Genomic DNA, 27,953 nt, shown 5'->3' with positions numbered 1-27,953 from the left:
CATAGGCGCTGAAGGGGCGTGTCCGCCGCAGAGGGGGCGTGGCCTGTGCCGTGAGGGGACGCTCCAAGATGGCGGCTCTGGCTGCGCTCTGGGCGCTGCTCTCGGCCCTGGCCGGGCTCGCTCCGGGCCCGGGGCCCGCGGGGGCCGCGCAGCTCCCGCTGCTCGTCTGGAGCACGGAACGGTGCGAGAGGGGGGACTGACAGCTCCGGGGGGATTTGCGGCTTTTTTCGGGGGGATTTGAGGGTGTTTGGGGGCGCTGAGAGGGTTCCGGGGTGGTTTGAGGGGGCTTGGGGATCTTTGAGGGGGGATTTGGCGCGGTTTGAGGATCCTTTAGGAGGATTCGGGGCTTTTTTTGGGGAGATTTGAGGGAGTTTTGAGGGGATTTCTGGAGCCTGAGAGGGTTTGGGGGCTCCGTGTGGCCTCAGGAGGGGTTTTGGGGGGGCTTGGGGGTTTTCTGGGAGGAAATTTGGGCCTTTTTGGGAACATTTGAGGAAGTTTTTAGGGGATTTAGGGGGGCTGAGAGGCCTCAAGGAGCCCTCAGGGGAGCCTGGAGGGGGACTTGGGCCTTTTTTAGGGGAGATTTGCGGCTTTTTCAGGAAAATTTAAGGAGGTTTTGAAGGGATTTGTGTGGCTGAGGGGGTTTAGGGGCACTGAGAAGCCCTCAGGGAAGCCTGGGGGGGAATTTGGGCCATTTTCAGGAAAATTTAAGGAGGTTTTGAGGGGATTTGGGGGCTGAGTGGCCTCAAGAGGGGTTTTGGGGGGGCTTGGGGATATTTTAGGGGGGAATTTGGGCCTTTTTTAGGGGAGTTTTGAGGGGATTTGGGAGGCTGAGAAGCCTTGGGGGAGATTTGTGGGGGCGCAGGGCTCTTTTAGGGCGATTTAGACCTTTTTTTGAGGAGATTTGAGGGAATTTCGAGGCGATTGGGGAGAGGTTGAGAAGCCTTGGGATGTTTTGAGGGGGTTCGAGGGTCTCTGTGGGGGGATTTGTACCTTTATTTTGAGGAGATTTGAGGGGGTTTTGAGGGGATTTGGGGGGGGCTGAGAAGCTTTGGGGGAGATTTGTGGGGGCGCAGGGGTCTTTTAGGGGGATTTGGGGCTTTTTGGAGGGAGTTTTGAGGGGATTTGGGGGCTGAGTGGCCTCAAGAGGGGTTTTGGGGATATTTTAGGGGGAATTTGGGGCTTTTTGGGGGAGTTTTGAGGGGATTTGGGAGCTGAGTGGCCTCAAGAGGGGTTTGGGGATATTTTAGGGGGGAATTTGGGCCTTTTTTGGGGGAGTTTTGAGGGGATTTGGGGGGCTGAGAAGCTTTGGGGGAGATTTGTGGGGGCGCAGGGGTCTTTTAGGGCGATTTCGGCCTTTTTTTGAGGAGATTTGAGGGGGTTTTGAGGGGATTTGGGGGCTGAGAAGCTTTGGGGGAGATTTGTGGGGGCGCAGGGGTCTTTTAGGGGGATTTGGGGCTTTTTTGGGGGAGTTTTGAGGGGATTTGGGGGCTGAGTGGCCTCAAGAGGGGTTTTGGGGATATTTTAGGGGGGAATTTGGGCCTTTTTGGGGGGAGTTTTGAGGGGATTTGGGGGCTGAGTGGCCTCAAGAGGGGTTTTGGGGATATTTTAGGGGGGAATTTGAGGGAGTTTTGAGGGGATTTGGGGGCTGAGTGGCTTCAAGAGGGGTTTTGGGGATATTTTAGGGGGGAATTTGGGGAGTTTTGAGGGGATTTGGGGGCTGAGTGGCCTCAAGAGGGGGTTTGGGGATATTTTAGGGGGAATTTGGGCCTTTTTTGGGGAGTTTTGAGGGGATTTGGGGGCTGAGTGACCTCAAGAGGGGTTTGGGGATATTTTAGGGGGGAATTTGGGCCTTTTTTGGGGAGTTTTGAGGGGATTTTGGGGCTGAGTGGCCTCAAGAGGGGTTTGGGGATATTTTAGGGGGGAATTTGGGCCTTTTTTGGGGAGTTTTGAGGGGATTTTGGGTGGGCTGAGAAGCTTTGGGGGGGGTTTGTGGGGGCGCAGGGGTCTTTTAGGGCGATTTCGGCCTTTTTGGGGGCAGATTTGAGGGAATTTTGAGGCGATTGGGGGAGGTTGAGAAGCCTTGGGATGTTTTGAGGGGGTTCGAGGGTCTCTGTGGGGCATTTGGGCCTTTTTTTGAGGAGATTTGAGGGGGTTTTGAGGGGATTTGAGGGGGTTTTGAGGGGATTTGAGTGGTTTTGGAGGGGATTTGGGGGGCTGAGAAGCCTTGGGGGAGATTTGTGGGGGCGCAGGGGTCTTTTAGGGGGATTTGGGCCTTTTTTGGGGGGAGTTTTGAGGGGATTTGGGGGCTGAGTGGCCTCAAGAGGGGTTTGGGGATATTTTAGGGGGGAATTTGGGCCTTTTTTGGGGGGGTTTGGAGGGGATTTGGGGGCTGAGTGGCCTCAAGAGGGGTTTTGGGGGGGCTTGGGGATATTTTAGGGGGGAATTTGGGCCTTTTTTGGGAGTTTTGAGGGGATTTGGGGGGCTGAGAAGCCTTGGGGGAGATTTGTGGGGGCGCAGGGGTCTTTTAGGGGGATTTGGACCTTTTTTTGAGGAGATTTGAGGGAATTTTGAGGCGATTGGGGGGAGGTTGAGAAGCCTTGGGAGGTTTTGAGGGGGTTCGAGGGTCTCTGTGGGGGGATTTGGGCCTTTTTTTGAGGAGATTTGAGGGGGTTTTGAGGGGATTTGGGGGCTGAGAAGCTTTGGGGGAGATTTGTGGGGGCGCAGGGGTCTTTTAGGGGATTTGGGGCTTTTTGGAGGGAGTTTTGAGGGGATTTGGGGGCTGAGTGGCCTCAGGAGGGGTTTTGGGGGGGTTTGGGGATATTTTGGGGGGGAATTTGGGCCTTTTTGGGGGAGTTTTGAGGGGATTTGGGGGCTGAGTGGCCTCAAGAGGGGTTTTGGGGGGGGCTTGGGGATCCTTTGGGAGGGAATTTGGGCCTTTTTTGGGGAGTTTTGAGGGGATTTAGGGGGCTGAGAAGCTTTGGGGGAGATTTGTGGGGGCTCAGGGGTCTTTTAGGGGGATTTGGGGCTTTTTTGAGGAGATTTGAGGGGGTTTTGAGGCAACTGGGGGGGTTGAGAAGCCTTGGGAGGTTTTGAGGGGGTTCGAGGGTCTCTGTGGGGGGATTTGGGCCTTTTTTTGAGGAGATTTGAGGGGGTTTTGAGGGGATTTGGGGGGCTGAGAAGCTTTGGGGGAGGTTTGTGGGGGCGCAGGGGGCTTTTAGGGGGATTTGGGGCTTTTTGGAGGGAGTTTTGAGGGGATTTGGGGGCTGAGTGGCCTCAAGAGGGGTTTTGGGGATATTTTAGGGGGGAATTTGGGGCTTTTGGGGGGAGATTTTGAGGGGATTTGGGGGCTGAGTGGCCTCAAGAGGGTTTGGGGATATTTTAGGGGGGAATTTGGGCCTTTTTTGGGGGAGTTTTGAGGGGATTTGGGGCTGAGTGGCCTCAAGAGGGGTTTTGGGGGGGCTTGGGGATATTTTAGGGGGAATTTGGGCCTTTTTTTGGGGGAGTTTTGAGGGGATTTGGGGGCTGAGTGGCCTCAAGAGGGGTTTGGGGATATTTTAGGGGGGAATTTGGGAGAGTTTTGAGGGGATTTGGGGGCACCTCAGAATCCCTCAGGGGGGCTTGGGGCTGATTTGGGGTCTGTGGATGATTTGGGGGTCCCCAGGTCCCTGTGGGCGCCCCCAGCCCTCCCTGCGGGCCGGGCTCTGTCGGAGCCGGAGCTGCAGCAGCTGCTGGAGCCGGGGCTGCGCCGGGGCCCGCGAACCGTGCTGCTGTTCCTGCAGGATCAGGTGAGGCAAAATAGCCAAAAATAACCCCAAAATATCCCCAAAAATATCGTAAAAATAGCCCCCAAATATCCCAAAAATATCCCCCCAAATATCCCAAAAATCACTTCAAAAATAACCCCAAAAACAACGTCAAAAATACCTAAAAAATAATCCCAAAACGTCCCGAAAAATACTCTAAAAAATGCCGAAAAATATCCTAAAAATACACCAAAAATATCCCAAAATAACCCTAAAAATATCCCAAAATAACCCCAAACCCTGCCCTGCACGGTGCTGCTGTTCCTGCAGGATCAGGTGAGGCAAAATAGCCAAAAATAACCCCAAAAATACCCCAAAAATAGCCACAAAATATCCCCAAAATATCCCCAAAAATACCTCCAAAATATCCCCCCAAATATCCCAAAATCACTTCAAGAATAACCCCAAAAATAACCTCAAAAATAGCTAAAAAATAATCCCAAAACTTCCCGAAAAATACTCTAAAAATACCCCAAAAATACACCAAAATAACCTAAAAAAGGTCCCAAAAATACACCAAATATATCCCAAAATAACCCTAAAAATAACATCAAAAATACTCCAAAAATATCCCCAAAATACCTCCAAAAATATCCCCCAAATATCCCAAAATAACTTCAAAAATAACCTCAAAAATAGCTAAAAAATAATCCCAACACTTCCCGGAAAATACTCTAAAAAAACCCCAAAAATACACCAAAACAACCTCAAAAATACACTCAAAAATAATCCCAAAACTTCCAGAAAAATACTCTAAAAATACCCCCAAGATGCACCAAAATAACCTCAAAAATACCCTCAAAAATAGCTAAAAAATAATCCCAAAACTTCCTGAAAAATACCCTAAAAATACCCCAAAAAAACCCCAAAAACAACCTCAAAAATACTCTACAAGTACCTCAAAATTCCCAAAAATATCCCAAAAATACACCAAAAATATCCCAAAATAACCCTAAAAATAACATCAAAAATACTCCAAAAATATCCCCAAAAATACCTCCAAAATATCCCCCCAAATATCCCAAAATAACTTCAAAAATAACCCCAAAAATAACCTCAAAAATAGCTAAAAAATAATCCCAAAACTTCCCGAAAAATACTCTAAAAATACCCCAAAAATACACCAAAACAACCTCAAAAATACCCTCAAAAATAGCTAAGAAATACTCTAAAAATACCCCAAAAATACACCAAAACAACCTCAAAAATACACTCAAAAATAATCCCAAAACTTCCAGAAAAATACCCCCAAGATGCACCAAAATAACCTCAAAAATACCCTCAAAAATAGCTAAAAAATAATCCCAAAACTTCCTGAAAAATACTCTAAAAATACTCCAAAAATACACCAAAACAACCTCAAAAATAGCTAAAAAATAATCCCAAAACTTCCCGAAAAATACTCTAAAAATACACCAAAATAACCTCAAAAATACCCATAAAATGCCCATAAAATACCCCAGAAATAAAACCAAAATACTCCAAAAATAGCCCAAAATAACCCCAAAAACAACCTCAAAAATACTCTAGAAATACCTTAAAATGCCCAAAAATATCCCAAAAATACACCAAAAATATCCCAAAATAACCCTAAAAATAACATCAAAAATACTCCAAAAATATCCCCAAAATACCCCAAAAATTACCTCTAAGTTACCCCAAAAATATCCCAGAAATATCTCAAAAATATCCTAAAAATATCCCAAAAATAACCTCAAAAGTACCCAAAAATATCCCAAAAATACCCTTAAAAGCACCCAATAAATACTCCAAAAATGACCCCAAAATAACTCCAAAATACCCCAAAATTACTCAAAAAACACCCCAAAAACCTCCCAAAATAACCCGCAAATCCTAAAACTAATGCCTCAAAATATCACTAAAAATACCAAAAAAAATCCCCAAAATAACCCCCAAAATAAAAATAAAATCCCAAAAAATGCCCTGAAACGCCCCTAAAAATACTGAAAAAAACCTCAAAATTAGCCCAAAAATCACCAAAAAAGTCCCAAAATTACCCAAAATCCCCCCAAAAACTCCAAAATAACCCAAAAATTTTAAAAATTCCAAAAAATCCCAAAAAAATCCCATTTTCTCCTCAGTTATCCGTGGATGACCTGACTGCGTTCGGGGCCGTGTTCGGGAATGAGCCCAACGGAGCCTTCACCAAACTGAGGGTGAGGGGCGGGGCTAAAGGGGGCGGGGCCAGAGGGGGCTGGGCTAAAGATGAGCTGCTAAAAGGGTCGGGGCTAAAAAGGGAGGGGCTAAAGGGGGCGGGGCCAAAGGGGCGGGGCTAGGGGACAGCTAAAGGGGGGGGGCTAAATAGGGCAGGGCTAGGGGGAGAGGCTAAAGGGGAGGGGCTAAAAGGGGGCAGTGCTAGGGGAGAGGTTAAAGGGGCGGGGTTAAAAGGGGAGGGGCCAAATGGGGCGGGGCTAAAAGGGGGCGGGGCTAAAAGGGAGGGGCTAATCGGGCGGGGCTAAGGAGGACAGGCTAATGGGCGGGGCTAAAAGGGGACGGGCTAAAAGGGGCGTGGTTAAAAGGGGAGGGGCTAAAAGGGGGCAAGGCCAAAGGGGCGGGGCTAAATGGGGCGGGGCTAGGGGAGAGGCTTAAAGGGAGGGGTTAAAAGGAGGCCGGGGCAAAGGGGAGGGGCCAAATGGGGCGGGGCCAAAGGGGGCGGGACTAAAGAGGAGCGGCTAAAGGGGCGGGGCTAAAGGGGGGGGGGCCAAAGGGGCGGGGCTAAAGGGGGCGGGGCTAAGGAGGAGCGGCTAAAGGGGCGGGGCTAAAAGGAGAGGGGCTAAAAGGGGGCAGGGCCAAAGGGGCGGGGCTAAAGGGGGCGGGGCTAGGGGAGCGGTTAAATGGGAGGGGCTAAAAGGGGGCGGGGGCAAAGGGGAGGGGCCAAACGAGGAGGGGCTAAAGGGGCGGAGCTAAATGGGCGGGGCTAAGGAGGACAGGCAAATAGGCGTGGCTAAAAGGGGATGGGCTAAAAGGGGGCGGGGCCAAAGGGGCGGGGCTAGGGGAGAGGCTAAACGGGAGGGGCTAAAAGGGGGCGGGGGCAAAGGGGAGGGGCCAAATGGGGAGGGGCTAAAGGGGGCGGGGCTAAGGAGGACAGGCTAATGGGCGGGGCTAAAAGGGGTGGGCTAAAAGGGGGCAGGGCCAAAGGGGAGGGGCTAAATGGGGCGGGGCTAGGGGGAAGACTAAAGGGGCGGGGCTAAAAGGGGGCAGGGCCAAAGAGGCGGGGCTAAAGGGGGCGGGGCTAAGGACAGGCTAATGGGCGGGGCTAAAAGGGGATGGGCTAAAAGGGGGCAGGGCCAAAGGGGCGGGGCTAAATGGGGCGGGGCTAGGGGAGAGGTTTAAGGGGAGGGGTTAAAAGGGGGCGGGGCTAAGGAGGAGCGGCTAAAGGGGCGGGGCTAAAAGGGGACAGGGCCAAAGGGGCGGGGCTAAATGGGGCGGGGCTGGGGGAACGGCTAAAGGGGTGGGGCTAAAAGGGGAGGGGCTAAAGGAGGCTGGGCTAAAGGGGGCGGGGCTAAAAGGAGATAGGCTAAAAGGGGAGGGGCTACGTAGGCAGGGCTAAGGAGGAGCGGCTAAAGGGGCGGGGCTAAAGTGGGCGGGGCTAAAAGGAGATAGGCTAAAAGGGGCGGGGCTAAAGGCAATTTGAGTGAATTTGGGGTTTTTAATCATTTTTATAATTTCTGTGATTTCAGGATGCCCTGGGCTCAGCAGGGTTGGGGTTTTTGGGGTGAATTTAGGATATTTTACCATTTTTATCCTTTTAGGATGCCCTGGGCTCATTGGGGTTTGGGGTTTTTGGGGTGAATTTGGGGTTTTTTATCATTTTTATAATTTCTGTGATTTCAGGACGCCCTGGGCTCAGCAGGGTTGGGGTTTTTTGGGGTGAATTTAGGATATTTTACCATTTTTATCCTTTTAGGACGCCCTGGGCTCATTGGGGTTTGGGGATTTTTGGGGTGAATTTGGCATTTTTATAATATTTTATAATTTTTATTCTTTCAGGACACCCTGGGCTTGGCGGGCTCCTCCCTGGCCCTGCCCTGGGTGGGGTTTTTGGGGTGAATTTGGGGTTTTTTATCATTTTTATCATTCCAGGACGCCCTGGGCTCAGTGGGGTTTGGGGTTTTTGGGCTGAATTTGGGATTTTTTATCATTTTTGATAATATTTGATATTTTTTATGGTTCCAGGACGCCCTGGGCTCAGCAGGGTTGGGGTTTTTTGGGGTGAATTTATGATATTTTACCATTTTTATCCTTCCAGGCTGCCCTGAGCTCGGCAGGCTCCTCCCTGTCCCTGCCCTGGGTCTCAGGCCCCGCAGCTGCAGCGCTGCCGCTCACCCTGCAGAGGGCGCTGGGGGCTCCGGCCCCGCTGAGCCTGCCCGGGGGGGCCCTGGGGGGGCTCCGCAACCGCACCGAGCCCACGGAGAGCGGCCCCGGGGAGCCGGCGGTGCTGCTGGTGGGGCTGCCCCACAGCCGGGGGTGAGTGACCCATAGGGACCCATAGAGACCCCATAGAGACCCTGAGAGTGACCCCACAGTGGGCTGCCCCATAGCCGGGGGTAAGAGACCCCATAGAAACCCCATAGAGACCCCATAGAACCCCATAGGGACCCCATAGAAACCCCATAAAAACCCCATAGGGACCCATAGAGACCCCATAGAGCCGGCGGTGCTGCTGGTGGGGCTGCCCCATAGCCGGGGGTGAGTGACCCATAGGGACCCATAGAGACCCCATAGAAACCCCATAGAAACCCCATAGAGACCCTGAGAGTGATCCCACAGTGGGGCTGCCCCACAGCCGGGGGTGAGTGACCCATAGGGACCCATAGAGACCCACAGAGACCCCACAGTGGGGCTGCCCCATAGCAGAGAGTGAGTGACCCCATAGAAACCCCATAGAGACCCATAGAGAGCGGCCCCGGGGAGCCGGCGGTGCTGCTGGTGGGGCTGCCCCATAGCCGGGGGTGAGTGACCCCATAAAAACCCCATAGGGACCCCACAGTGGGGCTGCCCCATAGCAGAGGGTGAGTGACCCATAGAGACCCCATAGGGACCCCACAGTGGGGCTGCCCCATAGCCGGGGGTGAGTGACCCCATAAAAACCCCATAGGGACCCCACAGTGGGGCTGCCCCATAGCCGGGGGTGAGTGACCCATAGGGACCCCATAGGGACCCATAGAGACCCCATAGAGACCCCACAGAGTCCCATAGGGACCCCATAGAGTGACCCTATAGGGACCCTTTCCCATATAAAGACCCCATAGAAACCCCACAGGGACCCCGTAGGATCCTTTGCCCCATAGAGACCCCACAGAGACCCCACAGAGACCCCATAGGGACCTTTTACCCCATAGAGATCCCATAGAGACCCCATAGAGTGACCCTATAGGGACCCCATAGAGTGACCCCATAGAGTGACCGCATAGAGACCCTTTCCCCTATAAAGACCCCATAGAAACCCCACAGGGACCCCGTAGGATCCTTTGCCCCATAGAGACCCCACAGAGACCCCACAGAGACCCCATAGGGACCTTTTACCCCATAGAGACCCCATGGAGACCCTTTGCCCTATACTGACCCAATAGAGACCCCAAAGTGACCCCACAGGGACCCTTTGCCCTATAGGGACCCCATAGGGCTCCTATAGAGACCCCATAGAGACCCCATAGAGACCCCATAGGGCTCCTGTGCCCCATAGTGACCCATAGGGACCCCATAGAGACCCCATAGGGCTCCTATAGAGACCCCATAGAGACCCCATAGGGCTCCTGTGCCCTATAGGGACCCCATAGGGCTCCTATAGAGACCCCATAGAAAGCCATAGGGCTCCTGTGCCCCATAGGGACCCCATAGGGCTCCTATAGAGACCCCATAGAGACCCCATAGGGCTCCTGTGCCCCATAGAGACCCCATAGTGACCCATAGGGACCCCATAGGGCTCCTATAGAGACCCCATAGAAAGCCATAGGGCTCCTGTGCCCCATAGAGACCCCATAGAGACCCCATAGGGCTCCTGTGCCCCATAGTGACCCCATAGGGACCCATAGGGACCCCATAGAGACCCCATAGAGACCCCATAGGGCTCCTGTGCCCCATAGGGACCCCATAGGGACCCCATAGGGCTCCTGTGCCCCATAGGGACCCCATAGAGACCCCATAGGGACCCCATAGGGCTCCTGTGCCCCATAGGGACCCCATAGTGACCCATAGAGACCCCATAGAGACCCCATAGGATCCTTTGCCCCATAGGGACCCACAGGGCTCCTGTGCCCCATAGAGACCCCATAGGGACCCCATAGGGACCCCCCACAGGGCCCCTCCCCCCTGACTGTCCCTCCCCTCCCCCCCAGCTCCGGCCTGATGGGACCCAGAGAGGCTCTGAGCAGGAACGGTGAGACTGGGATGGACTGGGATGGACTGGGATGGACTGGGAGGGACTGGGATGGACTGGGAGGGACTGGGAATGGACTGGGATGGACTGGGATGGACTGGGATGGACTGGGATGGACTGGGATGGACTGGGAGGGACTGGGAGGGACTGGGAGGGACTGGGATGGACTGGGATGGACTGGGATGGACTGGGAGGGACTGGGAGGGACTGGGATGGGATTGGGAGGGACTGGGAGGGACTGGGAGCAAACTGGGATGGACTGGGATGGACTGGGAATGGACTGGGATGGACTGGGAATGGACTGGGAGGGACTGGGATGGACTGGGATGGACTGGGATGGACTGGGAGGGACTGGGAATGGACTGGGAACAAACTGGGATGGACTGGGAGGGACTGGGATGGACTGGGAATGGACTGGGAGGGACTGGGAGGGACTGGGATGGACTGGGATGGACTGGGAGGGACTGGGATGGACTGGGAACAAGCTGGGAACAAACTGGGATGGACTGGGATGGACTGGGATGGACTGGGAGGGGCTGGGAATGGACTGGGAACAAACTGGGATGGACTGGGAGGGACTGGGATGGACTGGGATGGACTGGGAGGGACTGGGATGGACTGGGATGGACTGGGAGGGACTGGGAATGAACTGGGATGGACTGGGAGGGAACTGGGATGGACTGGGAGGGACTGGGAATGGACTGGGATGGACTGGGATGGACTGGGATGGAACTGGGATGGACTGGGAATGGACTGGGAGGGACTGGGAGGGACTGGGATGGACTGGGAGGGACTGGGAGGGAACTGGGAATAGACTGGGATGGACTGGGAATGGACTGGGAACAAACTGGGATGGACTGGGAGGGACTGGGATGGACTGGGATGGACTGGGATGGACTGGGAATGGACTGGGAGGGACTGGGATGGACTGGGAGGGACTGGGATGGACTGGGAGGGACTGGGAGGGACTGGGATGGACTGGGAGGGACTGGGAGGGACTGGGATGGACTGGGAATGAACTGGGATGGACTGGGAGGGACTGGGATGGACTGGGAGTGGACTGGGAGGGACTGGGATGGACTGGGATGGACTGGGATGGACTGGGTCAGTTTTTGGGATCAGTTTTTGGGGTTAATTTTGGGTATTTTGGGTCAGTTTTTGGGTGAATTTTGGGGTAAATTTTGGTGATTTTGGGGTGATTTTGGGGTGAATTTTGTTGATTTTGGTGGTTGTGCAGACGCGGTGCTCGGGGAGGTGCTGCAGGTGCTGCAGGAGGAGCAGCTCCCGTACACGGCGCTGTTCACCGGGCACCGCGCAGCGGTCAGTGAGTGACCCTGAGTGACCACTGAGTGACCACTGAGTGACCCTGAGTGACCAATGAGTGACCACTGACCACTGAGTGACCACTGAGTGACCACTGAGTGACCACTGAGTGACCAATGAGTGACCACTGAGTGACCACTGACCCCTGAGTGACCCCTGAGTGACCACTGAGTGACCACTGAGTGACCCTGAGTGACCCCTGAGTGACCCCTGACCCTGAGTGACCCTGAGTGACCCTGAGTGACCACTGAGTGACCCCTGAGTGACCCTGAGTGACCCCTGAGTGACCACTGAGTGACCACTGACCACTGAGTGACCCCTGACCCCTGAGTGACCACTGAGTGACCACTGAGTGACCCCTGACCCCTGAGTGACCACTGAGTGACCCTGAGTGACCCCTGAGTGACCCCTGAGTGACCACTGAGTGACCCTGAGTGACCCTGAGTGACCACTGAGTGACCAATGAGTGACCCTGAGTGACCCTGAGTGACCCTGAGTGACCCCTGAGTGACCACTGAGTGACCAATGAGTGATCTCTGAGTGACCACTGAGTGACCAATGAGTGACCCCTGAGTGACCCCTGAGTGACCATTGACCACTGAGTGACCACTGACCACTGAGTGACCACTGAGTGACCAATGAGTGACCCTGAGTGACCAATGAGTGACCACTGACCCCTGAGTGACCCTGAGTGACCCCTGAGTGACCCTGAGTGACCACTGACCCCTGAGTGACCCCTGAGTGACCACTGAGTGACCAATGAGTGACCTCTGAGTGACCCCTGAGTGACCAATGAGTGACCAATGACCCCTGAGTGACCCTGAGTGAGCAATGACCCCTGAGTGACCCCTGAGTGACCCTGAGTGACCCCTGAGTGACCACTGAGTGACCCCTGAGCCGAGTGACCCCTGAGTGACTCCTGAGTGACCACTGACCACTAAATACTGACCCCTGAGTGACCAATGAGTGACCAATGAGTGACCCCTGAGTGACCCCTGAGTGACCCCTGAGTGATCAATGAGTGACCACTGAGTGACCCCTGAATGACCCCTGAGTGACCCCAAGGGTTCCCCCCCCATTTCCCCCCAATTTCGGGGTCCCCCAAATTTTGGGGCCCCCCCAATTTCAGGGCCCCCTCCCCAATTTTAGGATTTCACCCCAATTTTGGGATTTTTTCCCCTCCCAAATTTCCAGACCCCCCCCAATTTCGGGGTCCCCTTCCCCAAATTTTGGGGTTTTCCCCTTCCCAAATTCAGGACCCTGCCCCAAATTTTGGGGTCCCCCTCACCCTTTTCTGCCCCCTCCCCAAGTTTTGGGACTCCCCCTCCCCAATTTTAAAGATTTCACCCCCAATTTCAGGGTCCCCCTTTCTTCCAGGCCCCCCCGTTGTGTCCCCCCTGGATTTTGGGGTTCCCTCTCCAAATTTGGGGTCCCCCCAATGTTGGGGTTCCCCCTCCCCAGTTTTAGGATTTCCCCCCAATTTCGGGGTCCCCCCTCCCCAATTTCGGGGTCCCCTCTCTTCCAGGCCCCCCCCATTTCCCCCCCCGGATTTTGGGGTTCCCCCTCCCCAAATTTCGGGGTCCCCCCTCCCCATTTCCCCCCTCTCCCATTCCAGCCCCCCCCCCGGATTTTGGGGTTCCCCCTCCCCAATTTCAGGACCCCTCCCAAATTTCGGGGTCCCCCTCTCTTCCAGGCCCCCCCCATTTTCCCCCTGGATTTTGGGGTTCCCCCTCCCCAATTTCAGGTTTTTCCCCCCAGTTTCAGAATCCCCCTCCCCAATTTTGGGGTCCTCCTAATTTTGGAGTTTCCCCCTCCCCAGTTTTAGGATTCCCCCCCAATTTCGGGGTCCCCCCTCCCCAATTTTCCCCCTCTCTTCTAGGCCCCCCCCATTTCCCCCTCCGGATTTTGGGGGTCCCTCTCCAAATTTGGGGTCTCCCCCTTTCCCCCCTCCTCAATTTCAGGACCCCTCCCCAATTTCGGGGTCCCCTCTCTTCCAGACCTCCCCCATTTCACCCCCTGGATTTTGGGGTTCCCCCCCCTCAATTTTGGGATTTTCCCCCTCCCCAATTTTAAAGATTTCACCCCAATTTCGGGGTCCCCCCTCCCCAATTTCGGGGTCCCCCTCTCTTGCAGGCCCCCCCCGTTTCCCCCCTGGATTTTGGGGGTCCCCCTCCCCAATTTCAGGATTTCCCCCCAGTTTCAGAATCCCCTCCCCAATTTTGGGGTCCCCCCAATTTTGGAGTTTTCCCCTCCCCAATTTTAGGATTTCCCCCCAATTTTGGGGTCCCCCCTCCCCAATGGGAGGGGTCCCCCCAGTTTCCCCTCCGGATTTTGGGGGTCCCCCTCCCAAATTTCAGGACCCCCCCAAATGTCGGGGTCCCCCCTCCCCAATTTCGGGGTCCCCCTCCCTTGCAGGCCCTCCCCGTGCCCCCCCCCGGATTTTGGGGTTCCCCCTCCCCAATTTCGGGGTCCCCCTCCCTTGCAGGCCCCCCCCGTGTCCCCCCCGGGTTTTGGGGGTCCCGGCCGTTCCCTGCTGGCTCAGGACGAGGATTCGGAGGCGCCGCCCCCCCCCCTGCGCTGGCCCCCCCAGGGGGACCCCAAAATCCTGCTCTGGGCCCGGAACCTGACGGTGACGCTTGGGGGGCGCCCCCGGGACCTGACCCCCCAAACCTTCGGCCCCGAGGCCTCCGTGGAGCTGGGGGGGTCCTCGTGGAGCCCCCACGAGGCTCGGTGAGATTTGGGGGGGGGTCCCCGAAAAATTTGGGGGGATTTTGGGGGGATTTCGGGAGAATTTTGGGGGTCCCAGAGGGGTTCTGGGGTGACTTAGGGGGGTTTGGGGGTGTCCTGGAGGGGTTTTGGGGGTCCCAGAGGGATTTGGGGGTGATTTTGGGGGGCCCTGACCCCCCAAACCTTCGGCCCCGAGGCCTCCGTGGAGCTGGGGGGGTCCCCGAAAAATTTGGGGGGGTCCCAGAGAGGTTTTTGAGGGAAATTTGGGGTGATTTGGGGAGATTTGGGGTCCCAGAGAGGATTCTGGGGGTATTTGGGGGGTCCCAGAGGGGTTTTGGGGTGACTTAGGGGGGTTTGGGGGGGTCCTGGAGGGGTTTTGGGGATCCCAGAGGGATTTTGAGGGTGATTTTGGGGGGTCTTGGAGGTGATTTGGGGAGTCCCAGAGGGGATTTGGGGAGATTTTGAGGGGTCCCAGAGGGGTTTAGGGGGATCCTGGGGGGATTTAGGGGAGTCCTGGGGAAGATTTTGGGGGTCCCAGAGGGGTTTTGGGGGGGTTTTTGGGGGTCCTGGGTGAAATTCAGGGAAATTTTGGGGGGGTCCCAGAAGGGTTTTGAGGGGGTCCTGGAGGGGATTTAGGGAGATTTGGGGGATCCCAGTGGGGATTTGGGGGGATCTGAGGGGATTTTGGGGGGTCCTGGGTGAAATTTGGGGGTCCCAGAGGGGTTTAGGGGAGATTTGTGGGGTCCTTGTGGGGTTTTGGAGGAATTTTGGGGGTCCCAGAAAGATTTTGGGGTGACTTGGGGGGTCCCAGATGGGATTTTGGGGAACTGGGGGGTCCCAGAAAGATTTTGGGGGTCCCAGAGAGGATTCTGGGGTATTTGGGGGGACCCAGAGGGGTTTAGGGGGGTCCTGGAGAGGATTTAGGGAGATTTGGGGGTCCCAGTGGGGATTTGGGTGAAATTTGGGGGATTTGGGGAGAATTTTGGGGGTCCCAGAGGGTTTTGGGGTGATTTGGGAGCATTTGGGGGGGTCCCAGAAAGATTTGGGGAGGAAATTTGGGGGTCCCAGAGGAGTTTTTGGGGGATTTTGAAGGATTTAGGGGATCCCAGAGAGGATTTGTGGGGAATTTGGGGGGACCCAGAGGGGTTTAGGGGTGGTCTGGGGGGATTTGGGGGGGTTTTTGGGGTCCTGGGTGAAATTCAGGGAAATTTTGGGGGTCCCAGAGGAGTTTTGGAGGATTTGGGGAAGGTTTGGAGGGTCCCAGAGGGGTTTTGGGGGAATTTTGGGGAGTCCTGGGGGGGATTTTGGGGATCCCAAAAAGACTTTTGGGGGGATTTGGGGGTCCCAGAGGGGATTTGGAGGAATTGTGGGGGGATTTTTGGGGTTTTGGGGGGTCCTGGGGGGATTTTGGGGGGGTCCCAGAGGGGTTTGGGGGGGTCCTGGAGAGGATTTAGGGAGATTTGGGGGTCCCAGTGAGGATTTGGGTGAAATTTGGGGAGAATTTTGGGGGTCCCAGAGGGGTTTTAGGGTGATTTGGGACCATTTGGGGGGTCCCACAAAGATTTGGGGAGGAAATTTGGGGGTCCCAGAGGAGTTTTTGGGGAGGGATTTTGGGAAATTTGGGGGTCCCAGAGAGGATTTGTGGGGAATTTGGGGGTCTCAGAGGGGTTTTGGGGAGATTTAGGGGGTCCCAGTAAAGGTTTGGGGGGTCCTGGGGGGATTTTGGGGGGGATTTGGGGAATCCCAAGGCATTTGGGGATATTTGGGGTGAAATTTGGGGTCCCAGAGGGATTTTGGGGTGGTCTGGGGGGATTTGGGGGGGTTTTGGGGGGGTTTGGGGGGGTCCTGGGTTGGTTTTGGGTGGTATTTTGTTGTTTTGGGGTTTTATTTGGGGTTTTGTTGTGATTTTGAGGATTTTTGGGGGTTTTTGGGGTTCCCTGGGCTCATTTTGGGGTTTTATTTGGGTTTTTTGGGTTTTATTTTGGGATTTTTTGTGTTTTTTGGTGGTTTTGGGGTTTTATTTTGTGGTTTTTTTGGTGTTTTTGGTGTTTTGGGGTTTTATTTTGGGATTTCTTGGGGTTTTATTTGGGATTTCTTGGGGTTTTATTTTGGGTTTTTTTAGTGTTTTTGGGGTTTTTTTTTGGTTTTTTGGTGTTTTTGGGGTTTCATTTTGGGGATTTTTGGGTTTTTTTTGGGTTTTATTTTGGGGTTTTTTTGGATTTTTTTGGGGTTTTATTTTGGGTTTTTTGGGGTTTTATTTTGGGTTTTTTTGGGGTTTTATTTTGGGGTTTTTTTGGGTTTTTTGGTGTTTTTTGGGTTTTATTTTGGGGTTTTTTTGGGTTTTATTTTGGGGTTTTTTTGGGGTTTTTTTTGGGTTTTATTTTGGTTTTTTTGGGGTTTTATTTTGGGTTTTTTTTAGGTTTTTTTTGGGTTTTATTTTGGTTTTTTTAGGGTTTTTGGGGTTTTATTTTTGGGTTTTATTTTGGGTTTTTTTGAGTTTTATTTTGGGGTTTTATTTGGGTTTTTTTTGTTGTTTGTGGGGTTTTATTTTGGGGTTTTTGGGGTTTTATTTTGGGTTTTTTTGGGTTTTATTTTGGGGTTTTCTTGGGTTTTTTTGGTGTTTTTGGGGTTTCATTTTGGAGGGTTTTTTTGGGTTTTTTTAGATTTTTTTTGGGGTTTTATTTTGGATTTTTTGGGGTTTTATTTTGGGGTTTTTTGGTGTTTTTGGGGTTTTATTTTGGGGTTTTTTTGGGTTTTATTTTGGGGTTTTTTTGGGTTTTATTTTGGGGTTTTATTTTGGGGTTTTTTTTTGTTTTTTTGGGTTTTATTTTGGGGTTTTTTTTGTTGTTTTTGGGGGTTTTTTTGCTGTTTTTTGGGATTTTATTTGGGATTTTTTTTTGTATTTTTTGTTGTTTTTGGGTTCCCTGACTCCCCATTCCCCCCAGGTTGGTTCTGCGCTACCCGGACGTGTTTGGGGAACCCCTGAACATCACGTGAGGGAAAATCGGGATTTTTGGGGGGAATTTGGGGTTTTTGGGGTCAATTTGGGGTTTTTGGGGTGGGGTCTCACTTTTGGGGTGTTTTGGGGTTTTTTTGGGTTTTTTTTGGGGTTTTTATTTTGATTTTTTGGGGTATATTTGGAGTTTTCTCATGCTTTAATTTGAGACTATTTTGAATTTTTTGGGTTTATTTTGGGATTTTTTGGTATTTAATTTGGGATTTTTGGGGTGGTTTTTTGGGGTTTTTTTGGGGTGTTTTTGGGTTTTTTTGGGGGGTTATTTTGGTTTTATTTGGGATTATTTTGAATTTTTTGGGGTCTGGGGTCTCAGTTTTGGGGTTGAGTTTATTGTGGTTTATTTTGGGATTTTTGGGTTTATTTGGGGATTTTTTGGTATTTAATTTGGATTTTTTTTGTGTGGTTTTTTGGGATTTTTGGAGTTTTTTGGTTTGTTTTTTGGGGTTTTCTTATGCTTTAATTTGAGACTATTTTGGATTTTTTTGGGGATTTTTTGGTATTTAATTTGAGATTTTTTGGGCTTTTTTGGGATTTTTGGGTTTTTTTGTTTGTTTTTTGGGGGTATATTTGGGGTTTTCTCATGCTTTAATTTGAGACTATTTTGGATTTTTGGGTTTATTTTGAGATTTTTTGGGGGATTTTTTGGTATTTAATTTGGGATTTTTTGGGGTTTTTTGGTTATTTTTATTTGTTTTTTGGGGGTGTATTTGGGGTTTTCTTATGCTTTAATTTGAGACTATTTTGAATTTTTTGGGTTTATTTTGGGATTTTTTTGGGGATTTTTTGGTATTTAATTTGGGATTTTTTGGGGTTTTTTGGGATTTTTTGGGGGATTTTTTGGGGTTTTTTTGTTTGTTTTTTGGGGGTGTATTTTGGGTTTTATTTGAGACTATTTTGAATTTTTTGGGTTTATTTGGGGATTTTTTGGGGGATTTTTTGGTATTTAATTTGGGATTTTTGGGGTTTTTTTGGGGGTTTTTTTGGGTTTTTTTTGGGTTTTTGGGGCAGTAATTTTGGTTTTATTTGGGATTATTTTGAATTTTTTGGGGTCTGGGGTCTCAGTTTTGGGGTTGAGTTGATTGTGGGTTTATTTTGGGATTTTTGGGGTGATTTTTTGGGTTTTTTGGGGGGTTTTTTTGGGTTTTTTTGTTTGTTTTTTGGGGGTGTATTTGGGGTTTTCTTATGCTTTAATTTGAGACTATTTTGAATTTTTTGGGTTTATTTTGGGAATTTTTTTGGTATTTAATTTGGGATTTTTTGGGCTTTTTTGGGGTTTTTTTGTTTGTTTTTTGGGGGTGTATTTGGGGTTTTCTCATGCTTTTATTTGAGACTATTTTGAATTTTTTTGGGTTTATTTTGAGATTTTTGGGGGATTTTCTGGTATTTAATTTGAGATTTTTTTGGTTTTTTTTTTTGTTTTTTTTTTAAATTTGGTTTTTTTGGGTGTATTTGGGGTTTTCTTATGATTTTATTTGAGACTATTTTGAATTTTTGGGAGGATTTTTTGGTATTTAATTTGGGATTTTTGGGGTGGTTTTTTGGGTTTTTTTGGGGGGTTATTTTGGTTTTATTTGGGATTATTTTGAATTTTTTGGGGTCTGGGGTCTCAGTTTTGGGGTTGAGTTTATTGTGGGTTTATTTTGAGATTTTTGGGTTTATTTGTGGATTTTTGAGGGGGATTTTTGGGCTTTTTTGGGGTTTTCTTGGGGGTTTTTTTTGGTTTTTAATTTGTTTTTTGGGGTGTATTTGGGGTTTTCTCATGCTTTAATTTGAGAATATTTTGGATTTTTTGGGGGGATTTTTTTGGGGTTTTTTTGGGTTTTTTTGGTTGTTTTTGGTTTTTTTGGGGGGGTTATTTTGGTTTTATTTGGGATTATTTTGAATTTTTTGGGGTCTGGGTCTCAGTTTTGGGGTTGAGTTTATTGTGGGTTTATTTTGAGATTTTTGGGGGATTTTTTGGGATTTTTGGGGTTTTTTTGGTTGTTTTTTGGGGGTGTATTTGGGGTTTTCTTATGCTTTTATTTGAGACTATTTTGAATTTTTTGGGTTTATTTTGGGAATTTTTTTGGGATTTTTTGGGGTGGTTTTTTGGGATTTTTGGGTTTTTAAATTTGTTTTTTGGGGTTTTCTCATGCTTTTATTTGAGACTATTTTGAATTTTTTGGGTTTATTTTGGGATTTTTTGGGGGATTTTTTGGTATTTAATTTGGGATTTTTTGGGGTGTTTTTTTGGGTTTTTTTGTTTATTTTTTTGGGGAGGTTATTTTGGTTTTATTTGGGATTATTTTGAATTTTTTGGGGATTATTTGGGTCTCAGTTTTGGGGTTGAGTTTATTGTGGGTTTATTTTGAGATTTTTGGGATTATTTGGGGATTTTTGAGGGGGATTTTTGGGATTTTTTTGGGATTTTTTTGGGGTTTTTTGGGGTTTTTTTTTTTGTTTTTTGGGGGTGTATTTGGGGTTTTCTCATGCTTTAATTTGAGACTATTTTGAATTTTTTGGGTTTATTTTGGGATTTTTTGGGGGGATTTTTTGGGGTTTTTTTGGGGTTTCTTTTGGGTTTTTTTAAATTTGTTTTTTGGGGGTGTATTTGGGGTTTTCTCATGCTTTAATTTGAGACTATTTTGGATTTTTTGACGGGATTTTTTGGTATCTAATTTGGGATTTTTTGGGCTTTTTTGGGGTTTTTTTGTTTGTTTTTTGGGGGTGTATTTGGGGTTTTCTCATGCTCTTATTTGAGACTATTTTGGATTTTTTTGGGTTTATTTTGAGATTTTTGGGGGATTTTCTGTATTTAATTTGAGATTTTTTGGTTTTTTTTTTTGTTTGGTTTTTTTTTTTTGTTTTTTTTTTTTTTTAATTTGTTTTTTTTTGGTGTATTTGGGGTTTTCTTATGATTTTATTTGAGACTATTTTGAATTTTTGGAGGATTTTTTGGTATTTAATTTGGGATTTTTGGGGTGGTTTTTTGGTTTTTTTGGGGGATTAGTTTGGTTTTATTTGGGATTATTTTGAATTTTTTGGGGTCTGGGTCTAGTTTTGGGGTTGATTTATTGTGGGTTTATTTTGAGATTTTGGGTTTATTTGTGGATTTTTTTGGTATTTAATTTGGGATTTTTTGGGGTGTTTTTTTGGGATTTTTGGGGTTTTTTTTGTTTGTTTTTTGGGGTTTTCTCATGCTTTAATTTGAGACTATTTTGGATTTTTTGGGGGGATTTTTTGGTATCTAATTTGGGTTTTTTTGGGGTTTTTTTGGTTGTTTTTGGTTTTTTTGGGGGGTTATTTTGGTTTTATTTGGGATTATTTTGAATTTTTAGGGATCTGGGGTCTCAGTTTTGGGGTTGAGTTTATTGTGGGTTTATTTTGAGATTTTTGGGTTTATTTGGGGATTTTTGAGGGGATTTTTGGGCTTTTTTTGGGCTTTTTTGGGGGTTTTTTTTTGGTTTCTTTGTTTGTTTTTTGGGGGTGTATTTGGGGTATTCTTATGCTTTAATTTGAGACTATTTTGAATTTTTTGGGTTTATTTTGGGATTTTTTTGGGGATTTTTTGGGTTTTTTTTGAGTTTTTTTGGTTGTTTTTTGGGGGTGTATTTGGGGTTTTCTTATGCTTTTATTTGAGACTATTTTGAATTTTTGGGGGGATTTTTTGGTATTTAATTTGGGATTTTTTGGGGTGTTTTTTTGGGTTTTTTTTTTAGGTTTTTTGGGGGGGTTATTTTGGTTTTATTTGGGATTATTTTGAATTTTTTGGGGTCTGGGGTCTCAGTTTTGGGGTTGAGTTTATTGTGGGTTTATTTTGAGATTTTTGGGTTTATTTGTGGATTTTTTTTGGGATTTTTTGGTATTTAATTTGGGATTTTTTTGGGGTTTTTTTTTGTTTTTTTAATTCGTTTTTGGGGGGTGTATTTGGGGTTTTCTTATGCTTTAATTTGAGACTATTTGGAATTTTTTGGGGTTTATTTTGAGATTTTTTGGGGAATTTTTTGGTATTTAATTTGCGATTTTTGGGGTGGTTTTTTGGGGTTTTTTGGGTTTTTTTGTTTGTTTTTTGGGGGTGTATTTGGGGTTTTATTTGAGACTATTTTGAATTTTTTGGGTTTATTTTGGGATTTTTGGGGGGATTTTTTGGTATTTAATTTGGGATTTTTTGGGCTTTTTTGGGTTTTTTTTTGGAGTTTTTTTGTTTGTTTTTGGGGGTGTATTTGGGGTTTTCTCATGCTTTTATTTGAGACTATTTTGAATTTTTTTGGGGTTTATTTGGGGATTTTTTTTTTTGATTTTTTGGTATTTAATTTGGGATTTTTTGGGTTTTTTTGGGTTTTTAAATTTGTTTTTTGGGGGTGTATTTGGGGTTTTCTCATGCTTTTATTTGAGACTATTTTGAATTTTTTTGGGTTTATTTTTGGGTTTTTGGGGTCTGGGCTCCCATTTTTGGGGTTATTTTGAATTTATTTTGGGATTTTTTTGGGACAAACATTATTGGATTTTTTTTGAGTTATTTTTGGTATTTTTTGTGCTTTCTGGGGTTCAGGATCTCATTTTCTGGGTTTATTTTGAGATTTTTTTGGAGTCAACTCACATTTTTTTTTCTTTAATTCAGGATTTTTTGGGTTTTCCATGTCTGGGCTCTCATTTTTTGGGATTATTTTGAATTTTTTGAGATTTATTTTGGGATTTTGGGGGAGTTTTTTGGGTTTATTTGGGGATTTTTGAGTTGATTTGAGAATTTTTGGACTTTCTGCTTTTATTTCAGGATTTTTGAGATATTTTGGGATTTTTGAGCCGGGCTCCCATTTTTGGGGTTATTTTGAATTTATTTTGGGATTTTTTGGGTTAAATTTGGGGTTCTTTGCATTTTTAGGGTCTGGGATCTCATTTTTTTGGTTTTTTTTGTTTATTTTTGGGATTTTTTGGGGTCAGAGGTCTCATTTTTTTGGATTATTTTGGGTTTAATTTGAATTTTTCTGGTTATTTTTGTCCTCTTCAGGTTTCCGGGAGGAGCTGGGGGATATTTGAATTCATTTGTTTTAATATCTGAATTTATTTCAGATTATTTTGGGTTGATTTGGAGATTTTTTTGGGTTTATTTTGGGATTTTTATGATTTTTTGGGTTATTTTGAATTTTTTGGGGTTATTTTGAATTTTTTGGGGTTTCTTTTGAGATTTTTGTGTTTAATCAGGAATTGTTGGGGTGGATTTTTGGATTATTTGGTCATTTTTGGATCGGAGCTCTCATTTTTTGGGGTTCTTTTGAGTTTATTCTTTTGAGTTTATTATTATTTAATTATTTTGAGTTTATTTTGGGATTTCTTGAATTTTTGGGATTTTTTTGGAGATTATTTGGGGATTTTTGAGTTTATTTTGGGATTTTTGAGTTTATTTGGAGATTTTAGGGTTTATTTTTTGATTTTTGGAATTTTGGAGCGCGAGTCTCATTTTAGAGCTTATTCTGATTTTTTGGGGTTATTTTGGGAATTCGGTGATTTCGGGGTCAGGTCTCTCATTTTTGGGGTTTTTTGGGTTTATTTTGGGATTTTTGGGGTTATTTTTGGGGTTATTTTGAATTTTTTGGGGTTGATTTTGGGGATTTTTGGGTTGATTTTGGGATTTTGGATCAGACCTCTCATTTCTGGGATTATTTTCAGATTTTTGGATTTATTTTTTGCCATTTTGGGGGATTTTTTTTGTGTTTTTGTTTTTATTTTTTTCCCATATCCGGGCTCTCATTTTTTGGGGTTTAATTTGAATTTTTTTGGTTTATTTTGGATTCTTTTGGTTCCTTTTTTCCCCCTGTTTAGGTTGTTCCGGGAGGAGCTGGGGGATATTTGAATTCATTTCTTTTAATTTATTTTGATTTATTTTCATTTATTTTGATTTATTTTCCCCAGTCAGGTTCATTCTCTGCCGTGTTTGTGGCTGGAGGAGCTGGGGGATATTTTAATTAATTTATTTTAATTATTTTGATTTATTTTTATTTATTTTGTCCCCATTCAGGTTCGTTCTCTGCCATGCATGTGGATAGAGGAGCAGGGGAATATTTTAATTCATTTATTTTGATTTATTTTGATTTATTTTAGATTATTTTGATTTATTTTGATTTATTTTGATTTGTTTTGATTTATTTTGCCCCATTCAGGTTCGTTCTCTGCCAGGCCTGGTTCCCGGTCTCGGGCCGGGCGGGGCTGGGAGATATTTTAATTAATTTATTTCATTTTATTTTAGTTTATTTTGATTTATTTTGTTTCCATTCAGGTTCAAACTCTGCCGTGTGTGTGGCTGGAGGAGCTGGGAGATATTTTAATTCATTTATTTCATTTTATTTTGATTTATTTTGATTTATTTCTGTTGATTTCCCCATTCAGGTTCGTTCTCCGCCGGGCCTGGTTCCCGGTGTCGGGCCGGGAGGAGCTGGGGGATATTTTAATTCATTTATTTCATTTTATTTTGGTTTATTTTGATTTATTTTGGTTTATTTTGATTTATTTTGATTTATTTTGGTTTATTTTGATTTATTTTGATTTATTTTGGTTTATTTTGATTTATTTCTGTTTATTTCTGTCCAGGTTCGTTCTCCGCCGGGCCTGGTTCCCGGTGTTGGGCCGGGTGGAGTTGGGGGATATTTGAATTCATTTATTTTGGTTTATTTTGATTTATTTTGATTTATTTTGATTTATTTTGATTTATTTTGGTTTATTTTGATTTATTTTGATTTATTTCCCCGTTCAGGTTCGTTCTCTGCCGGGCCTGGTTCCCGGTGTCGGGCCGGGAGGAGCTGGGGGATATTTTAATTAATTTATTTTGGTTTATTTTGATTTATTTTGATTTATTTTTGTTTATTTTGATTTATTTTTATTTATTTCCCCGTTCAGGTTCGTTCTCCGCCGGGCCTGGTTCCCGGTCTCGGGCCGCCCGTGGGCGTGGCTGGACGAGCTGTCAATCACGCTTGGCCCCGCCCCTCCCGCGCGTTTCCGGTTCCGGGGCGCGGCCGCGCCCTCGCCCCTGGGCTGGCGCTGCGGGGACCTGGGGGGCCCCGGGCCCCTCCTGCTGCCCCTCCCCCCCCCGGAGCGCGGCCACCAATGGGGGATCCGGATCCGCGACCTGCAGGTGAGGGAAAGGCACCGAAAAATCCCAAAAATACCCCAAAAAAACCCATAAAAATACCCCAAAAAAACACCATAAAAATACCCCAAAAAATCCATAAAAATACCCCAAAAAACACCATAAAAATCCCCCAAAAAACACCATAAAAATCGCCCAAAAAATCCATAAAAATCCCCAAAAACCACAAAAACACCACAAAAATACCCCCCAAAAAAACCCATAAAAATACCCCAAAAAATCCATAAAAATACCCCAAAAACACCATAAAAATACCCCCAAAAACCACAAAAATCCCCCAAAAAACCCCATAAAAATCGCCCCAAAAAATCCATTAAAATCCCAAAAAAACACAAAAATCCCTCAAAAAAACCCATAAAAATACCCCAAAAACCACAAAAACACCATAAAAATCCCCCCAAAAAAACCCATAAAAATATCCCAAAAAAATCCATAAAAACACCACAAAAAACACAAAAAACACAAAAAAATTAAAACAAACCAAAAAAAACAACCGAAAAAATCCCCCAAAATCACAAAAAACTAAAGGAAAAAAACCAACCAAAAAACCCCATAAAAATACCCCAAAAAACACAAAAACACCACAAAAATACCCCCAAAAAAACCCCACAAAAAACCCCCAAAAAATCCATAAAAATACCCCAAAAAACCACAAAAAAACCATACCCCAAAAATCCATAAAAATGCCCAAAAAAACCATAAAAACCCCCAAAAAATCCAAAAACCCACAAAAATACCCCCCACAAAAAACCACCATAAAAATACCCAAAAAATCCATAAAAAACCCCAAAAAACACCATAAAAATACCCCAAAAAATCCATAAAAATACCCCAAAAAAACCATAAAAATACCCCCAAAAAACCATAAAAATCCCCAAAAAATCCATAAAAATACCCCAAAAAACACCATAAAAATACCCCAAAAAAACCATAAAAATACCCCAAAAATCCATAAAAATACCCCAAAAAACACCAAAAAAATACCCCCAAAAAACACCATAAAAATCGCCCAAAAAACACCATAAAAATACCCCAAAAAATCCATAAAAATCCCCCCAAAAACCACAAAAACACCACAAAAATACCCCCAAAAAACCCATAAAAATCCCCAAAAAACCCCATAAAAATCCCCAAAAAACCACAAAAAAACAAAAAAAAAAACAAAAAACCGAAAAAATCCCCCAAAATCACAAAAAACTAAAAAAAAAAACCTAAAAAAACCAACCAAAAAATCCCCAAAAAACCCCCAAAATACCCCAAAAAATCCAAAAAAATCCCCCAAAAAACAGAAAAACACCACAAAAAAACCCAAAAAACCCATAAAAATCCCAAAAAACTCCAAAAAATCTCCCCAAAAAACACAAAAAAACTAAAAAAAAACCAACGAAAAATCCCCCAAAAACCACAAAAAACTAAAAAAAAAACTCAAAAAAAGAACAAAAAAAACCCCATAAAAATCCCCCGAAAAACACAAAAAACCTAAAAAAAAAAAATCCCCCCAAAAACACAAAAAAAGTACAATACAAACCAAAAAACCCCCATATAACCCCATAAAACCCAAAAAAAACCCAAAAAATTCCATAAAAACCCAAAAAATCCCACAAAAAACCCATAAAAACCCAACACCCCCCCCCCACAAAATTAAAAAACCCTGTAAAACCTGCACAAAACCCAAAAAAAAACCCAAAAAACCCAAAACCCATAAAAATACCCCAAAAAAACCCATGGAAATGGGGGGAAAATATGGAAAAATGACCCCAAAAAAGAGAAATAATGACCCGAAAATGAGAAATAATGACCCCAAAAATAAAACAAAATGACCCCAAAAATGAGAAATAATTACCCCAAAAATGGAAAAAAAATACCCCAAAAATGAGAAAATAATGACCCCAAAAAGAGAAACAATGACCCCAAAAATAAACAAAATGACCCCAAAAATGGACCAAGAATGACCCCAAAAATGACCCCAAACCCGGCTGAGTGACCCCAAACCCCACCAGGCTGCCCCAACCCCTCCCCCCCCATCAGGGGGGTTGGGCTGTCCCTCAGCCCCTCCCCCCCCAATTTCGAGCCCCCCCCATTCACCCCCATTCATTCCCTCCCCCATTCACCCCCATTCATTCCCCCCATTCATTCACCCCCATTCATCCCCCCATTCACCCCCATTCACCCCCATTCATTCCCCCTCACCCCATTCATTCCCCCCATTAACCCCCATTCACTCATTAATTCCCCCCCATTCATTCCCCCCCCATTCATTCCCTCCCCATTCATTCCCCCATTCATTCCCCCCCCATTAACCCCTATTCATTTCCCCCCCATTAACCCCATTCATTTCCCCTCCCCCCATTTCATTATTCCCCCATTACCCCATTCACCCCCATTAACCCCCATTCATTCCCCCCATTAATCCCCCATTCATTCCCCCCCATTCACCCCCATTCATTCCCCCCCCATTATCCCATTACCCCCATTCATTCCCCCCTTTCACTCCCATTAATTCCCTCCCCATTCACCCCCATTCATTCCCCCCCATTAATCCCCCCATTCACCCCCATTCATTCCCCCTCCCATTCACCCCCATTCATTTCCCCCCCATTCACCCCCATTCATTCTCCCCTTCACCCATTCATTCCCCTCCCCATTAACCCCCATTCATTTCCCCCCCTCATTCCCCCATTAACCCCATTCACTCCCCCCCTACTCCATTATTTCCCACTCCTATTCATTCCCCCCATTACCCCCATTCATTCCCCCCCCATTCATTTCCCCCCATACCCCATTCATTTCCCCCCCATTACCCCCATTCATTCCCCCCCCCATTAATCCCCCCATTAACCCCCATTCATTCCCCCCCCCATTCATTCCCCCCATACCCCCATTCACCCCCATTAATTTCCCTCCCCCATTAACCCATTCACCCCCATCCCCCATTCATTGGCCCCCATTAACCCCCATTCGTTTCCCCTCCCCCCACAGGTTCAGGCCTTCAACGTCTCCGGGGGCGTTTTCGGGGGGGCCTCGGACTGCGCTGGGTTCTTTGGGGTGGGGGCGTGGATGGGGCTGCTCTCGGGGGGGCTCCTGCTGGGGGGGCTCCTGCTGGGGGGGGGGGTCCTGCTGGGGCTGCGCCCCATGGATCGATTCGACGACCCCCGGGGGCCCCCCCTGCCCGTGCCCCTGGGGGAGTGAGGGAACCCCAAAAATTGTCCCAAAAATCCCAAAATTTGTCTCAAAAATTGGGGGAAAAAGCCTGAAAAAAATCCTGAAAAAATCCCGAAATTTGGGGGGAAAAATGCAAATATTTGGGGGAAAAATTCCCAAAAATTTGGAGAGAAAAAAAATCCCAAAAAATTCAGAGGAAATCCAAAAATCGAGGAAAAATCCCAAAGTTGGGGAAAATCCAAAAGTTCATAGAGAAATCCTGAAAATTTCGCATAAAAATCCTAAAAATTTGGAGTAAAATTTGCAAACGTTCGGAGTAAAAATCCTGAAAGTTTGGAGGAGAAATCCCAAAAAAATTCAGAGTAAAAACCCCCAAAATTCAGAATAAAACCCCAACTTTGG

The 27,953-nt window shown here is 46.8% G+C and overlaps 1 protein-coding gene across 1 annotated transcript; it reads left to right on the top strand.

The window, feature by feature from the left end:
* Positions 1-27,721, top strand: LOC135441824 (V-type proton ATPase subunit S1-like). The gene is made up of 10 exons (XM_064701378.1): positions 1-181; positions 3,662-3,785; positions 5,906-5,980; positions 8,074-8,291; positions 10,163-10,203; positions 11,441-11,523; positions 14,012-14,256; positions 17,199-17,246; positions 24,140-24,374; positions 27,369-27,721. The coding sequence occupies exons 1-10, from the start codon at positions 69-71 to the stop codon at positions 27,576-27,578; spliced, it is 1,392 nt and encodes a 463-aa protein (XP_064557448.1). The 5' UTR covers positions 1-68; the 3' UTR covers positions 27,579-27,721.
* The last annotated feature ends 232 nt before the right edge of the window (positions 27,722-27,953 follow it).

The sequence above is a fragment of the Zonotrichia leucophrys genome, unplaced genomic scaffold, assembly GCF_028769735.1.
Source record: "Zonotrichia leucophrys gambelii isolate GWCS_2022_RI unplaced genomic scaffold, RI_Zleu_2.0 Scaffold_563_32766, whole genome shotgun sequence".
NCBI classification, from domain to species: domain Eukaryota; kingdom Metazoa; phylum Chordata; class Aves; order Passeriformes; family Passerellidae; genus Zonotrichia; species Zonotrichia leucophrys.
The sequence above is the reverse complement of the archived record's forward strand: the minus strand, read 5'-3'. Positions and strand labels throughout refer to the sequence as shown.

Bases quoted from the DNA above. Each gene is read 5' to 3' on its own strand.
- LOC135441824 (XM_064701378.1), top strand. From the start codon at position 69: ATGGCGGCTCTGGCTGCGCTCTGGGCGCTGCTCTCGGCCCTGGCCGGG. The intron at 182-3,661 runs GTGCGAGAGGGG...GGGGGTCCCCAG, and splicing joins CTCGTCTGGAGCACGGAACG to GTCCCTGTGGGCGCCCCCAG. The intron at 11,524-14,011 runs GTCAGTGAGTGA...CCTCCCTTGCAG, and splicing joins TCACCGGGCACCGCGCAGCG to GCCCCCCCCGTGTCCCCCCC.